General features: G+C 48.8%; 6 protein-coding genes across 6 annotated transcripts; 3 read left to right on the forward strand and 3 right to left on the reverse strand.

Moving 5' to 3' along the window:
• Positions 1-1,199: 1,199 nt before the first annotated feature.
• GMORB2_1996 (uncharacterized protein) lies at positions 1,200-2,445 on the reverse strand (the record flags this gene model as incomplete). Its single annotated transcript, XM_035463976.1, has 3 exons — positions 1,200-1,679; positions 1,755-1,978; positions 2,079-2,445. The coding sequence occupies 3 exons, from the start codon at positions 2,443-2,445 to the stop codon at positions 1,200-1,202; spliced, it is 1,071 nt and encodes a 356-aa protein (XP_035320240.1).
• A 764-nt stretch (positions 2,446-3,209) lies between these two features.
• Positions 3,210-6,119, forward strand: GMORB2_1997 (chromatin structure-remodeling complex subunit RSC1/2; the record flags this gene model as incomplete). The annotated part of the gene is made up of 5 exons (XM_035463977.1): positions 3,210-3,412; positions 3,467-3,569; positions 3,630-4,467; positions 4,526-5,088; positions 5,199-6,119. 5 exons carry the CDS (start codon positions 3,210-3,212, stop codon positions 6,117-6,119), a joined length of 2,628 nt encoding a protein of 875 aa, XP_035320241.1.
• Positions 6,120-6,330: 211 nt separating this feature from the next.
• GMORB2_1998 (solute carrier family 25 (mitochondrial carnitine/acylcarnitine transporter), member 20/29) lies at positions 6,331-7,047 on the reverse strand (the record flags this gene model as incomplete). The annotated part of the gene is made up of 1 exon (XM_035463978.1): positions 6,331-7,047. The coding sequence occupies one exon, from the start codon at positions 7,045-7,047 to the stop codon at positions 6,331-6,333; it is 717 nt and encodes a 238-aa protein (XP_035320242.1).
• A 1,024-nt stretch (positions 7,048-8,071) lies between these two features.
• Positions 8,072-10,411, forward strand: GMORB2_1999 (DNA repair and recombination protein RAD54 and RAD54-like protein; the record flags this gene model as incomplete). Its single annotated transcript, XM_035463979.1, has 1 exon — positions 8,072-10,411. The coding sequence occupies one exon, from the start codon at positions 8,072-8,074 to the stop codon at positions 10,409-10,411; it is 2,340 nt and encodes a 779-aa protein (XP_035320243.1).
• A 351-nt stretch (positions 10,412-10,762) lies between these two features.
• On the forward strand, positions 10,763-10,999 carry GMORB2_2000 (ribosome assembly protein 3; the record flags this gene model as incomplete). The annotated part of the gene is made up of 1 exon (XM_035463980.1): positions 10,763-10,999. One exon carries the CDS (start codon positions 10,763-10,765, stop codon positions 10,997-10,999), a length of 237 nt encoding a protein of 78 aa, XP_035320244.1.
• An 824-nt stretch (positions 11,000-11,823) lies between these two features.
• Positions 11,824-13,911, reverse strand: GMORB2_2001 (Protein of unknown function (Ytp1); the record flags this gene model as incomplete). The annotated part of the gene is made up of 5 exons (XM_035463981.1): positions 11,824-11,988; positions 12,060-12,446; positions 12,511-12,816; positions 12,894-13,534; positions 13,647-13,911. The coding sequence occupies 5 exons, from the start codon at positions 13,909-13,911 to the stop codon at positions 11,824-11,826; spliced, it is 1,764 nt and encodes a 587-aa protein (XP_035320245.1).
• Positions 13,912-15,197: the final 1,286 nt, after the last annotated feature.

Below are 15,197 nucleotides of genomic sequence, written 5' to 3' on the forward strand. Positions count from 1 at the left end.
TTTGAAAAATAATAATCATAATAGGAATAGAGCTATATTCAAAACAACGCAAAAGACCATGGGATAAAAATTCGTATTCTGTGTTCTATGAGAATATACCTAATTAGCTGGAGTAGAAGTTGAATAAGTAGTAATGCTCGAATAATTCTAGAGGGATCGATTAATTCAATGTAGTATCAAGCAGGACATTACATTGCCATTAATACCTGGAAACAAGATACTGTAATATCTGATCTCACTTACCTACCTACCGCTGATAAGTAGTATTAACTGTATTCAAAGAAAAAAAATGCGTGAGATGAGACTTACATTTATTTATTATTCAATAAATACTCGTACGGTTAACAAGGCAGAGAAATATAGGAGGCCATGGAGACTTTAGGTTTTGGTTCCTCGCTTTCTATATTCAATATCGACCAAGTATGTAAGAAGTAGAAATAAGAATACTATAAGATAAGTAAGTAGTCTGTCTATTGTAGTTGACACTATTGATAATACGTCACTGCTACTGAAATCAAAAAAAACTCAATTCAAATTATTAGATTGAATGAGTTTATAAACATATGAAAAATAACAATGTATTTTATTTACTGTATTACTGGTAGTATTATTAGTACACTTATAAAATACTTTTTTTTTGTTCAATCAAATTATTCATGTCATTTCTTTTTTCCCTTTGAGTTATTAATAGCGTGATTCTTCTGCTTCAGGCTCCGTATTCAATATTCAATCAATATATATGGCAAAGTTGACCATATATGTAAGCGAGAAAACAAAATACTATAGCTGGTCCTCAAAAAAAAAGTAATGAATGAATGGGAGGGGGGGCAACTAAAGATAAACACCCTGCGGTTTTCTTTGAATAGGAACCGAACTGGGCATCGATACTGGCTATTCAATGCTTATTTACTATCCCAGTGTCCGGGCTTGAACTAGTAATGAAGTCAACCGAGAAGCTGGGAATGTGTTATACAACTACATTATCAATTGGAAGGGACTAAGACTTGGAGCTGTTTTCTCGTGGACCTTTTGTTGTAAATACTGTTGTGTTCTATACTATAGATGGTACTTGGGCCACTTTGGTATAGCCATGCTAATAGTACTATTAATAGTACAATGCAACCTGTTTCTCTCACGACCGGACTGGAGGCGTGAGGATGAACACTCTAACAATTGGTGATAATACAGGCGTTGAACAGTTACCAGTCTGGGATGACGGAATACCGATCGTGCGTTGTGTCTGCGGTATGCTGCCTCATAACTTTGCTCCCTTGGCCTATGAAATCACAGCCTGGTATGCCACACTGTCGGAGGACATTGTCTTCTTCTGTATCATGGATTTCACTCAACTCAACATGTCCTGTCTGTTGTGCATGTTTACTGCCCTCGGCTTGTCCACTTCCAATCCAATCACAGCCGGGAACGTCGCACCTGAGAACGAGACTCTCCGTATCAGTGTAATAATGGGCTTTGTTAAGCTTCTCAATAAGGTCTCGTGTCTTGTTCAAAATCTCATCATCCTCAGTAGGCCACAATGTACGATCCATTTCGGGAGGCAAGGTGGAGGTTTTGTGTGGAAACTCGGAATAAGTGAACGCTACGCGATCGTAGTGAATACCCGAGTACACAAGAACACAACGGTCCCGCTTGTTCTCTCCAAAGTTGATGAGGTTTTGTGTCTAGAAGCGTTAGTATATGGTAAGCTGAGAAAGAAAAAGAGAAGTGGTCGCAATGGTGGCTTTGAACGAGCTTACTTGAACATCATATGTGCAAATTTGAATATCAAAGATAGAGGAGAGGATGCTGAGTTCAATACCCCCGCCCCACCGATCCGGATCTTGTATACTTCGACAGTATTGCATGGGGGGGCTTCCAAGTACAGCCTCGGTGTACACATCTTGATGCTGAGATATATAATCGGCCATCATCTTTCTCAGTTTTGCTGCTGGAATTTGGGTTTGCAAAGCGCCCCCAAATGCTGTAAACAAACAACTGTTATCGCTAGGCATGACTCGAAGTACTGCACAGATCTTGGTCAGTAGATGACTGCACGTGGAAACGGACAGGCTGTCACTCACAGAGAGTCCCCTCCCGCTCAGGCCAAGGAACGGTTATTTCTTCTGGGCCCTGCTTCGACTCTGCTTGTCGCTGGTTTCTCGAGATATACCTGGGATGCGGTTCGGCCTTCTGAGTTGAAGTAGTTGGGCTTGAGTTGGACTCATTAGGTACGATCGTCAGTGTCTCGCCGTGGAGCCCTAGTGATTTGACTGATTGGAACTTGTCCGCCGTGTCAAGAGTTCGCATGGCCATAGGTGGACCGTATTTTATAGAGAATTCTTGTATGCCTGTTCGTTCCCTTAATTCTTTGCACAGATTTTCCACTCCAGCGGTGTCATCAAGTTCGATGACACCAGTGCCAGAAGGGCCCTTGAATCTGGCTTTCATAACAGCGGTGTTTACGGTACAGACAAGTGTGTTCTCGAGTGCGCTGGATTGTAAGGTCTCGTCGATAATTGTTGGCAGAAGAGGGGAGGGCTTCACGCCTGCAGTCTTTTTGAAGCTCGGTACGGAACCCGATAAGGTAGTTTAGGCCTAATTCACTTTAAAGAGAATGATGGATCTTCAATGTGCCTCAGGCGTCGAAGAAAGGCACCTCAATAAACCGGCACGGCTTGTGAGGGCTTTACGCATGTGGGTATAGTGTGTTGGTCATGTATTCGTTAGAAGAGATAATGATTCGTATATTGCGAATGTTATTGAAGTCGGTTAAGGTGAACGCTTCAACTGTTAGTCCAGTTCATTGTCTACAGTTGTCGATATGCAACGGTTTGCGATAACAAGGAATTTGACTGAGCGCAAGCCTCTGGATGCGGGATGCTGTTTGATACAGGCTATAGTATAGTATATTACTGTAGCAGCACTAACTATGTGCTATGGGAGTCATCAAATAAGTACTGGAAAGATACACTCCAGCAATAATAAAGTACGTATAGTCTGTACTGAACGTTAGTCAGCAACACCATTACTTGACAACGAGCAGGGCGCGTCGCAAACCAACCGACGGACTAGGAACAGACCATGAACGCGTCAATCTGGCTGCTGCTCCAGGTTGGTTTTAAGTGCAACATTACCTCATATCCACTTCGCGCCTACGGGTAGCGTGGGCTATCCATCCATTTTCCTCTGTTCTTTGCGGCACTTTTTGAATCATGTCGACGAGGCGCGCTGCGGCATCGGAGGCGCAGAAAACATCGGCGACCGACGTTAAGGATGGCGATATCGAGATGGAGGATCGCCCTGACGACGCTGGCTCAGACATCGATGCTGAGGGCGAGCCAGAAGTTGACAGTGGTCACGACATGCTGCAAACAATCAGCAACTTGTCGAGTTATCTTTGCAGCGTAGAGGAAGAGTGAGAATGCCCCTTCAGCTAACTCGTCCCGCTCGCTAACTCGTATCTGGATAGTGGCGACGAACTTGCGGCCGGTTTCCAGCGAATTCCGAACAGAAGAGTCTTGCCTGATTATTTTGAGGTCATCTCCGAACCAGTTGCATTCAGCACTATTCGCGTAAGTTGACCGCGAATACAGACATCTGACAATTTTAGCTCGTTGCTGACCAATTCCCAGGGGAAAATACAAAAGAAACAATACACTTCGTTTGCTGAATTCGTCCGAGATGTAGCCCAGATATGCCACAATGCACAGGTCTACAACCGCCCCTCTGCGCCTATATTTGGCGCAGCCGTTCGGCTAAGAGAGGTTTTTCGGGAAAAACTGCAGGAGATGGCCGTAAAGGGACACATTAGCTCGGACGATGCGAAGATACCCGATTTGGGTGATATTCCACCTGCGGAGGATTCACCGCCACCAGAAAGCGATGTTGATGAAGAAGATGATTTGGAAGACGAGGATGAAGATGACGACTCGAGCGACGAAGCAAGTGGCCGGCAGAGAGGTCGCGGTAACAGGAGGGGGATAGCTCCTCGCGGCCGCGGTCGATACGGAGACCAAGACGAAAATTCTCACAAAAGAGGCCGTCCGCCGAGCGTCCTGACGCCTACCGAAGCTCGAATTTCGTCTCTGATAAGAAGCCTAAGGAAGGCGAAGGATGATCAAGGCAACCCACTCATACTACCTTTTGAGAAACTCCCCGATAAGGCAGTGGTCCCCGACTACTACGAAACGATCGCAGATCCCATCGCGCTGGACCATATCAAGAAGAAGGCGAGGCGCAAGAAGTACCAGAGCGTGGATCACGTACTGGCGGACATTGAAAAGATGTTTGAGAATGCCAAGGCGTACAACGAAGACGACAGCCCCCTCTTCAATGCGGCTGTGGAGCTCCAGAAACAAGCCCGTACTCTAGCTGAAGAGGAAAAAGCACGGCCCGACGAGGACTTCCGAGACGAGGACGGAAAATTGCCACTGGATGAAGTCGATTACAACGGCGAGAAGTGGAAAGTCGGTAAGTCTATATTGGAATATCTTGCACTTACAATTCACCGTCTGACACTCTGTATCAGGGGACTGGGTTCACATTCGAAACCCCAATGATCTGGCTAAGCCTATCGTTGCACAAATATTCAGGACGTGGCAAGACCGGGAAGGCCAAAAATGGATCAATGCATGTTGGTACTATCGTCCAGAGCAGACGGTACATCGATTTGACAAGCATTTCTTCGACCACGAGGTCGTGAAAACCGGACAATATCGAGACCACCGGGTCGAGGACGTGTTGGACCGTTGCTTCGTAATGTTCGTGACACGTTTCAACCGAGGCCGGCCGAGAGGGCTTGCGCGTGACAAGGAAATTTACATCTGCGAGTCGCGCTATAACGAGGAAAAGTTTCGTTTCAACAAAATTAAAACATGGGCGAGTTGCCTCCCTGAAGAGGTTCGTGACAGAGATTACGAAATGGACTTATTCGACGCTCCGCCTCATCGGATGCAAAAAAAGCCCAGTCCCATCAAGCACCTTCTACGCGAAGATGCCAAAGAGACCGACAACCTGCCAAAACCAACATGGGGTAGTCCAAACGCACCGCCAATCGTCGGTGCTACACATCGAAGACCAAGAGAAGCAAACGTAAGTATATCTAAAGGGTACACTGGATTGGGAATTGATTTTAGCATAATCATTGTCTCTCGCGATCGAAATCATATACTGGTACGTTCCTAACGACAATTTCGTTATAGGACTCTCCGCCCCCAGAGCCATCGCCCTTGCCCCCGGCGTCAGTTACTACTCAAGCGTCCTTGGAGGCGAGCCGGCGCCAGTCTATGCTTTCGGTGGCTCAAGATACTCCAGCCGATATGACAGTGCGAGGCACATCGACCTCTTTTCCGGGTCTAGGCCTATCACCTTCACCCAACCAATATCAAACGACTATTGCACCCACATTTCCTTCTGCTACTCCCGGGATGGCTGGCACGCCTGTTCATCAGCCCATGCCTCTGCCTCAAGCGCCCCAGCACTCACCCCATCCTCAGGCTCCTATTCGCCCTCCCAACTATCAGCAACAGGCATATGCACAGGGCGGTTATTCGCAATCTCCGGCGTCAGCCATGCATCACCAAGCTTTCCAAAACCCGTTGACGCCCAGCTACGGCCAGGCACCACCACCCCCAACGCCAAGATCTTCGATGGTTCCTGTCCCGGGAAATACGCCTCACAACATGTACAACCCACCCCGGCCACCAGAAGTTTATACACTCTCTGATACTACCGATGAGGTTTTTTCAAGTGTGCTTCGTCACCAGTACCAGTGCGACGATAACGGAAGGGTTATATTCTTTACAGCGCCGCCACTCGATAGGTCGCACACTGGACTGTCGCCTGAAAACGCAGGCCTGGGCCACAGTGCCAAATTTATCCAAGGACGTCGGGAATGGCTGGCTGAGCGTGAGAAAAAACGAAAGGCTCGTGACGGAGAATTGGGGACACACTTGAACAAAAAACCTGCGCATCAGCAAGGCCGTGATTTCACTACTGAAGGATCAATCACAGAACAAGCAACGAGCGCATTGGAAAAGTGGTTTCAAGATTTCGACAAGGACACGGCCAGGTGGCGGGCTCAAGCAGGTTTGGAGGGTTGGGAAAGACATGCGCGCGTTTAGGCATAGCTGGTATATGTATATTTACATAGGGGTTTTCTTGTTGTGCATGTTTTATGTCGGATATTAATAAATTGAGTTTGTTCGAAATCATAGTTTTGAGCGCAGTCCGCATCTAATACAGTAGTGGTATTGTAGCTATGTCGTTGACATGCAACTGTAACCTCTTGAAGCTATCGAGATATTTTCTAGCTTTAATGGTACTGAGGAGTCCTCATTCTGGAAATTGGGAGAACTTCTGCATGAGTGTCTCGTAAGCACCCCATTGCACGGCATTGACTATGAATGCCCGAATACAACAAACCGTGAAACCTCTGAAGAAGATTGCTGTGCCATGTTTTCTGTACGCCTCCTGGGTTATTTGCCAAGCTCCTGCGTGATGCCTGTGGCGCAAAACTTGTTGATTGGACTGCAAGAGGGCGGAAGAGTCCATTGCAATGGCCTCCATCATGCCCTGTGTCTGGACCCGTGTTTTAATCATATCCAATGGGAACACACTGGCCCAAGTGGCAACTCCTGCCAGTCCACCGCACAGGAGGACCTTCGGGGCCTCTCGAAGAAATGATGGTGATCCGTCTTGTACATTTGATGGCCACAGACTGGTTGTCAACTCGTATGCCCAAAAATAGAACCCGTAGCCTATGCTGTCCCGTAATGCAGTAACTGTTCCACCTAGGTACAAGCCTCTCGGTCCTTCTTTTTTTAATATACGTCGCAAGATACCTGAGCTTGATAGTGGCGTAGCTGATGCTTGGGCACGGCACTTGATCACTTCGGTTGGAGTACTGACGACCCAGGTTGCAAGGCCGCCAAGTGCACCTGCAAGCCAGGTTGTGGACAGGCTTTTGTCGACTGAAAGGCCATCATTCATTACTTTTTTGCAACGATTGTATGTCACAAAAAGCAATGCATTGAGGGTTCCGTACCCCATGATTGGGGCGGCAGTCCCGGCTGTCAAGGCAGTGACGGTGCGCAGCGGGGTTCTAGCGAACGGTCTGTCCTGCGCTTGCAGACGCACCTTGATCAAGTCGAGAGGGTTACCAACCACAATCCCCAAAGCGCCGCTCAAATATCCCGCCCAGAAGTCAGCCGACATGGTAGCCTCTGGACCTTCGAAAGGATAAGAAGCTACGTGTATTGAAAGGCGAAAAAAAAAGCCTTTAACCGCGGTTGAGGACCTTCGGTGCCCTGTTTACCTCGCGAACTAATCGTCTACCCGTTGTCAACGTCGTAGTTCGGATGCTTTTTGAAAACACGATACGTACACCGATTCTGCTCTTGACACCTTGAAGGGGAACCTTTGCGCGGAGTCGAGTAGAGAAATAAATAATTTTCTGAGCGATTGGGGTCCGAAAAGAAAATAATGATGTAAGTGCACTTGATTCGGTATGTGCAGCGTTTAACAGAACTCCAACGTGGTACAGCATATGACTGATATAGACACCTACCGAGTTATTTATTGGGAAGAGACGAGGAAACGATAAATATGTGACAAATATGCACAGTAGCTTTCTTCCTTTTGTGTAATTACCAATAGTAGCATTGTCATTGCTGTTATTACCAGTATTGTTACTAGTATGCACTTTGTGGTTAAAGCAAGTGGAGGGTGTGCGCTAGCACAATCACGTGAGAGCGCGTGACGGTGAACGCGCTCCCTCGCGCCTTCCACCTGCAACACTAGAGCGCAAATAACAATTTCGCCGTGGCAAAACACCGTGACGCCTCTTCAGCTTCCACGCACTACAGTCCTGAATCCAGCATATGGAAGTATCACAAACCGGGACACATCTCAATATAACCAACCTCTGATTGCAGCTTATTCTTCTTGGAACGTCTGCTCGCCGGCTTCCCCAAGACGCTAGACTCGACCACTCGCCATACAACAGCCACCAACGGGCTACGCAACCTTCTGTTGAATCAAAATACCTGAGAGACTACCTTTTTCTCTAAGCTCAATGGATAAACTTCACAAGCCATTCAAATGTCCTGGTTCTGCCACCCCGACGCCATCAGCCGACAGACCGGCTCGGAAGCGCAGAAAGGTCGATTACAAAGGCGCCGATGGTGCAATGGATGCAGGCAGCCCTTACACGAATGATCAAAGACTGGCCCTTGCAACAAGGGACGCGAACCGTTTTCCCATATTTCAAGCGAAGGAAAAGGGTGTCGTTTTCCGCAAAGCATTTTCAGTGCCACTCAAGAACAGGGGCGATACGACCTATAATCCAAATCGCCCACCTCCAACACTTGGCCTCAGACAAGGCAGGGTATTTGTACCCAAGGCACTACACGATCCAAGTGGCGAATTTGCCATTGTTCTCCACGACCCGACGGTGGATGATAAACCCAAAGCAGAATGCAAAGCGGAGGAGCCAAAGGCAGAGGCGCACGCTGATCAAACGGGCAAGATTGGAGCCCCTCTTGTTCACAGGAGTCTCGCAGAAATCCTTGGGATCAGGAAAAACGTGACAGAGAATCACCCTCGAGTGCCTGTTGTTATTGACCCAAAACTGGCCAAAATACTCCGCCCACATCAGGTGGAGGGTGTCAAGTTCATGTACAAATGTGTGACTGGAAAAGTGGACGAAAATGCCAATGGCTGCATTATGGCCGATGAGATGGGGCTGGGGAAAACGCTTCAGTGCATCACATTATTGTGGACGCTGCTAAAGCAGTCTCCTGATGCTGGGAAGTCGACGATCCAGAAAGCTATTGTTGTCTGTCCTGCCAGTCTCGTGAAGAACTGGGCGAACGAGCTCACGAAATGGCTTGGTGCTAATGCCATCCATCCATTTGCCATCGATGGGAAATCTTCAAAGGAAGAGCTTACACGACAACTGCGACAATGGGCTATGTCCAGTGGACGCTCGGTTACCCGGCCTGTAATAATTGTTTCGTATGAAACATTGCGACTCAATGTCGAGGAGTTGAAGAACGCCAAGATCGGCCTTCTTTTCTGCGACGAGGGGCATCGTCTGAAGAACGGCGATAGTAGTACTTTTTCCAGTCTCAACAGCTTAAATGTCTCTAGGCGTGTCATCTTGACAGGCACACCTATCCAGAACGACTTGACCGAATATTTCTCTTTGATCAGTTTCGCCAACCCGAACCTTCTCGGCACACGACTGGACTTCCGCAAGCGGTTTGAACTTCCAATCACAAGAGGTCGAGACTCCGAGGCGTCAGAAGAAGATCGCAAAAAGGGAGATGAGTGTACGGCATCGCTTCTGAGCATCGTTAACAAGTTCCTTATTCGTCGAACGAACGATATCCTATCGAAGTACCTCCCTGTCAAGTACGAGCATGTGGTGTTTTGCCATCTCGCGCCCTTTCAACTCGATTTGTACAACTACTTCATCAAGAGCCCGGAGATTCAGGCGCTGCTAAGGGGCAAGGGAAGCCAACCCTTGAAAGCAATAAACATACTCAAAAAGCTTTGCAACCATCCGGATCTTCTTAACCTGAGCCAAGACTTGCCTGGTTCAGAGAAATGCTACCCGGAGGATTTTATCCCCCCGGAAGCACGTGGTCGTGATCGCGAACCGAAACCGTGGTATTCCGGGAAAATGCGAGTTCTCGACAGGATGCTAGCCCGAATCCACCAAGATACGAACGACAAGATTGTTCTTATCAGCAACTACACTGCAACACTGGATCTTTTTGAGAGGCTTTGTCGAGCCCGACAGTACGGCTGCCTCCGCCTGGATGGCACGATGAACGTGAACAAGCGACAGAAACTAGTCGATCGATTCAACAACCCAGAAGGAACCGAAACTGTATTCCTTTTGAGTAGCAAAGCAGGTGGCTGTGGTATCAACCTCATTGGTGCAAACCGACTGGTTCTCTTCGACCCGGATTGGAACCCAGCGGCTGACCAGCAAGCCTTGGCTCGTGTATGGCGAGATGGGCAAAAGAAAGACTGTTTCGTCTACCGATTCATCGCGACGGGAACCATTGAAGAGAAAATCTTCCAGCGTCAATCTCACAAACAGAGTCTGTCCTCGTGTCTGGTCGACTCAGCAGAGGATGTCGAGCGGCACTTCTCACTTGATAGCCTACGTGAGCTGTTTCAGTACCAGGCAAACACCCGATCCGATACACATGACACTTTCAAATGCAAGAGATGCAAGCCGGACGGTAGACAGTACATCAAGGCACCGGCCATGCTATACGGCGACACCAGCACATGGAATCATTTTGTTAACAGCGGTTTGAAATCCATCCAAGATTTGCTGCTGCGGCAGGAGTGCGGGGAAGACGTTATTTCTGCCGTGTTCCAGTACATATCTCATTGAGGAACTCGTTAGTTTGGCAAGGAACCTCGTAGCTAGAACAGTTTTACAGTTTTATAGCATTGTTTCAATTATGAGATGTGTACTTTTTCTGTAGGAAACCGTTTCGAATCTTCATCGTAAATTTAGTGACTAGTAGTATTACTGGTAGTTTGTCGCTGGAAATAAATGATAGAGCGAGGCCCTTTGTTGAGTAAGGTAGGGGCGGGCTAATGAGGGCAGACGTCAAATGTTTTTTTTCCGCCCATCTCCACCTAACAAGAGCATTATTACAAGTACTCGTGCCACAGCTACAGAGTTTTCCCTTCACACAGCAGCAATTTACAACACATACACATTCAACCGCTGACCATTATGCCTCAAGAAGACGGCATTCAATCTTCCCAGCCTCGGGCCACTTTTGAATCGTACTATCTTCAGAAGTCGACGCAGGAGCTTGCTGAAGACCTGGATAAAGTGCGCGGCGCAGACGACTTCAAGGCAGATTCGATCCCTTTTCTCGTCCATGCTCTCCAACAAGGAACCGTTCAGTTTAGCCAGGCTGATCGTGAGCGTGTCACAGGCATTCTCAGAGATGGGAAAAAAGTCTGATGTGCTATTTTCGCGAGATCTCAATGGCTGCCGCTCTCACCAGTTGCGCTTCACCGACCAGTGCTCAAGAGAAGAGCCCTGCACTCGATATTTGACTCCTACCGAGACCACAGCCGCGGGCGTTATGCAGATCCAGCGTCTGAAGCTACCCAAAAAGGCTATGCCGATACCCTTCGACCTGTTCTACTTTGAGCCGAGTGCAATTGGAATTCATCAGAATTGTCATTTCCGACGTTACCCATGATCGCCACAACATCCTCCGCACGAGCGAGCTCTGAAAAACAACGAAAGAGAAATCAAGAATCACCGCCAACGCCATTCTCTGGGCGCAACTGTGTGTGAACCACCCTTTGGAGGAACGATTCCTTAGCATTGGGACAGTCTATGGAGAGTGTTGCGACGTCGCAATACGGCTCTTAATGTGGTACCAGTGACACGGTCATGAGCTATGTCTGTGGCTCATAATATTATATACCAACATCCATTCCAACACCTCATTCTAATAAACGCGCCTAGAGCCATATCAAATCTCTGTAGTGTTGCTAGGCTATCGCTGCATACATGGCAAGATTTCCAAGCATATCATCGTTTATCCATCCAGGCGTCCAACCTACTGCATCTAGAGACATATTATACCGCCCCCTCGCATTACTCGACTAATGGTGTGATAAAATAAGTGTATATCTAAAAGGGTATCTTGAAGTTCAAAAACAAAATTGTCGTGACACGTTGACAGCCTTGTCAGCACCGAGTAGGAGCTGTTTGTTATTTTCAGCTCTTGATGGATTCTCTTCTGTCGAGTTTTACAACCCGTAGAGGCAAGCTCATGTGTGCATCGATGCACGGCGCTCCTTTCGCAGAGCCCAGCCCTTGATGGCGAGTACAGCCAGTACCCACGCCATCAAGATTCCTACCAGGCCCATGGTCACAGTGTACATGAACATAGCATCCAGCTCATAGCGGATCATGCGATCGACCGTATCGCTACTCTGTAAGTGTGTCAATGATCCGGACCAAACGGCTCAAGGGGTGGCTGTTCCTTTTGTGAGCTATTACTTACACTAGCCATGAAAATGATTCCACCAGCAATGAGACCAAACGACGAGAGCAGCTCAGTTGGCGGGCGCGAAGGAAACACAGACTTGGGCGGTTTGATATACATGATGACGTAGGTGAGGCCCCTGGCAAACGACGCTCCCAGGAAAAGGTTCCCCCACTGGGCGTGGACCATGGTAGATGTCATGCTCTCCTGGTGGTGAGAGCTCATCATGATGCCGAGAAGCATGATGACCAGTGCTGGGATGGGGTTAAGTGAGATCTGGTACGTTGTTGGGGGTTGAAGCTCCTCCTCTCGTTCCAAGTCTGTGTAGCCATCCGCGGAGCCCAAATCGGATACACTCATGCTGAGCAGATCGCGGATCCAGGTAGACTCAATGAGCATACCGCACTACACATGAGCCAATTAGCGCTTGTAATTACAATCACCACCTTTATGTCTGCTTTCGACTTACCAGACCGCCACCGATGAAGAGCACAGTGATGGAAACATGCTCCAGGTCTTGTGCTCTCCACCCGCCATTGGAATTCCCCAGATGTTCGAGGAAGATGTTGGTAGATCCGTAAAAGAAGATGAGAGCGCTCTCCACGAACTCGGAAGAAGGGTGCCACTTTTGGTGAGATTGCCTAGGACGAAGGTTCCAAGCCCAGCCCAGCTCGGCGAAGCTACCCGACCAGCGGCCGAGGTTGAACAGGCCAAGCCAGAAGAAAACTCCGCCCTTGATCCAATGTGCTAGTCCACCGAAAATTGCATGGCCCTCCTATGTATAGCGCATTAGTACTGCATTATTTACGCTGCGGCTTTCTTTCTCTGCTGATGATGTAGAGATGAGCTTACAAAGAAGCGACCATAAGTCGCGATTCCAGTGGTGAAGGCAACGAAGCCAAAAGGTAGGATAATCCGATCGACGATCTGATACCCCAGGCGGATGTACCTCCAAATGCGCTGCGAAATAGCCTGGGCGATCTTCAGGATTAAACGATTGCTGCTGGGTATGGGCGAGTCGACAAGGGGCAGGTCCTCAAACTCCTGGTCTTCATCGGTGTACTCCTTGTGATGCTCCGCGCCCATCTCATCGTCGGCAACGTGGGTAGATACGGAGTTACTGCCCATAGACTCAGCGCTGTGGTTTGAAGCTTGGGCGCTGTCATCAGACGAGCGGCGCTGCCGCTCGTCGTACTCGGCGCCATTGGAGACGGGGATAAAGGGCTGGTGCTCCTGCGTACTAGTCTGCTGGTGTCTGGCGCCCTTGTACCCTTTTATGAAGCCGGCGACGCGGCCAACGAGGCTGACCAAAATGTGGGCCGAGACGACCCAGGTAATGATCCAGCCGATGGGGTGGTGTGCATTTCCTGGGTACAGATCAGGCGTCTGAGCGTTGTAGATGGTTCCCAGGAGGAGGCCCAGCGCATTTGTAGCCAGAAAAACGAGTTGCGTAAGCAACGTATAGCGAGAAGAGACCAAAGACAGCATAACAGCTGTGGAGGACGAGGACGAAGAGGCTCACGGTTAGCTGGTGGTCCACATTTTTTTTCAGGGTTGTTTTCTTCCCACAGATGAAGGGGAAGGTTGGGATTTCCAAGAACGCACCGACTGGGAGCATAAAGGCCCAGGCAATTGTCATGCAGGCTATGTGGCCGATCATGAGCGACGCATGGTCTGAGTGCGAAAAATAAGTTGGCGGGTAATCATCCTTGTGTTGGTCTGCCGACATGTCCATGTCCGTGTCCATGTCCATTCCGCCATCGCTCTTGCCATGCTGCTCGTCGCCATGTGCCAGGACGGTTGAGGCGCACACTAAGGCAAAGGCTAGGACGGCAAAGGCCTTGGGCGTTGTGGCCCGCGGTGCTCCCATGGGTGTGTGCAGTTTGTCTGGCTGTCTTGGGAGGAGGAGGAGGAGCGGTATTGAAGAGATAGAGTAAGGTAAGAGCGAAGATTACGGGGGCTAACAATGTTTGCAGCGGGTATGGCAATGTTTTAAGAAGTCGAGGATCCCGGCACGCAGACCCCCTTGACGGCATAGAAAGAATAATACGTAATGTGTGGGAATATAATATTACGTAGGGTTTGGCCGGGACCGAGGAGCCGGAATCTGGCGGAGACTCGAGGGCGAGGCCGTTTCTTATACCCGCGGGTTCTGTTCATTATTGCGGTGTATTACAATTTACGGAGTAATATATATTAGAGTACGTTTTGATGGTTCTTCGCGCTTGGCCCGCAGCGGGAACTTGACTGCGCCGTACACCCATGCTGCTCGGTCTTGGCCTGTCGCGTGCTATTCCCGTCCGCGCGAAAGTACTACTACCAGTATTATTACGTACTGTGATGGAAGACTACTAACAACTAATTGGTACCGGTACAACATGCAAACATGTACATGGAAAGAGAGGGAAACTGGCGATGCTTGGGCGCAACCGAAACCCTCCTTCAGGCGTCGTGAGACGATGCTGTACTCGTACGAGTGAGAACAATTCCCCGTAGCCATGGAGCCGACGGCGGCCATCGGGGATTAGTGATGGTCTCTGGAGGTGACGACGGCGCACGGTACGACGCCGGAGGTGCCAAAGTGCAAGAGGTACTTGCATGTGGGACGTACAACTACTCGTACATGGATGTGCCACACTACTACAGTACCCCGTGCATGTCCGTGCATGTCCGTAGGTAGGGCCCGGCCTAGAGATCACAAGGAGGTCTCCGAAGCATCCGAGCGGGCCTCTCTCCTCTGACTCTTCCCGTGATCTCTCGGCGATTGTTAATTGTACATATAGGAGCAATATCGTGATGATACGCGGCTACGGGGTAAGTTCGCTTCGCTGGCCTGTTCCCGGAAACAATGTACTACTGCCTTATTCATCTATGGTTCCGCAATTCTTCGGAATTATATTACTCGTGCGACGACATGTAGGTATTGCCGAGTACCAGTAATACTGCTACTATTACACTGTAGCACGAGTGCAACATCATACGATATTAACACCCGTAGAAGCAAAGAAATTTATGTATATACGCCGTGCTCCGCGCTGGGGTCACTGCGTACCCGGATTCTCACCCAGCTGTAATCTGTACTCCGTACCATGTACGTATTTTTATATACACCGCAATGCAAAATTATATGGGTTAGGTAGGGTATTTCGCCTGCTC

Source organism: Geosmithia morbida (genome assembly GCF_012550715.1).
Source record: "Geosmithia morbida isolate 1262 chromosome Unknown scaffold_11, whole genome shotgun sequence".
Lineage (NCBI taxonomy): Eukaryota > Fungi > Ascomycota > Sordariomycetes > Hypocreales > Bionectriaceae > Geosmithia > Geosmithia morbida.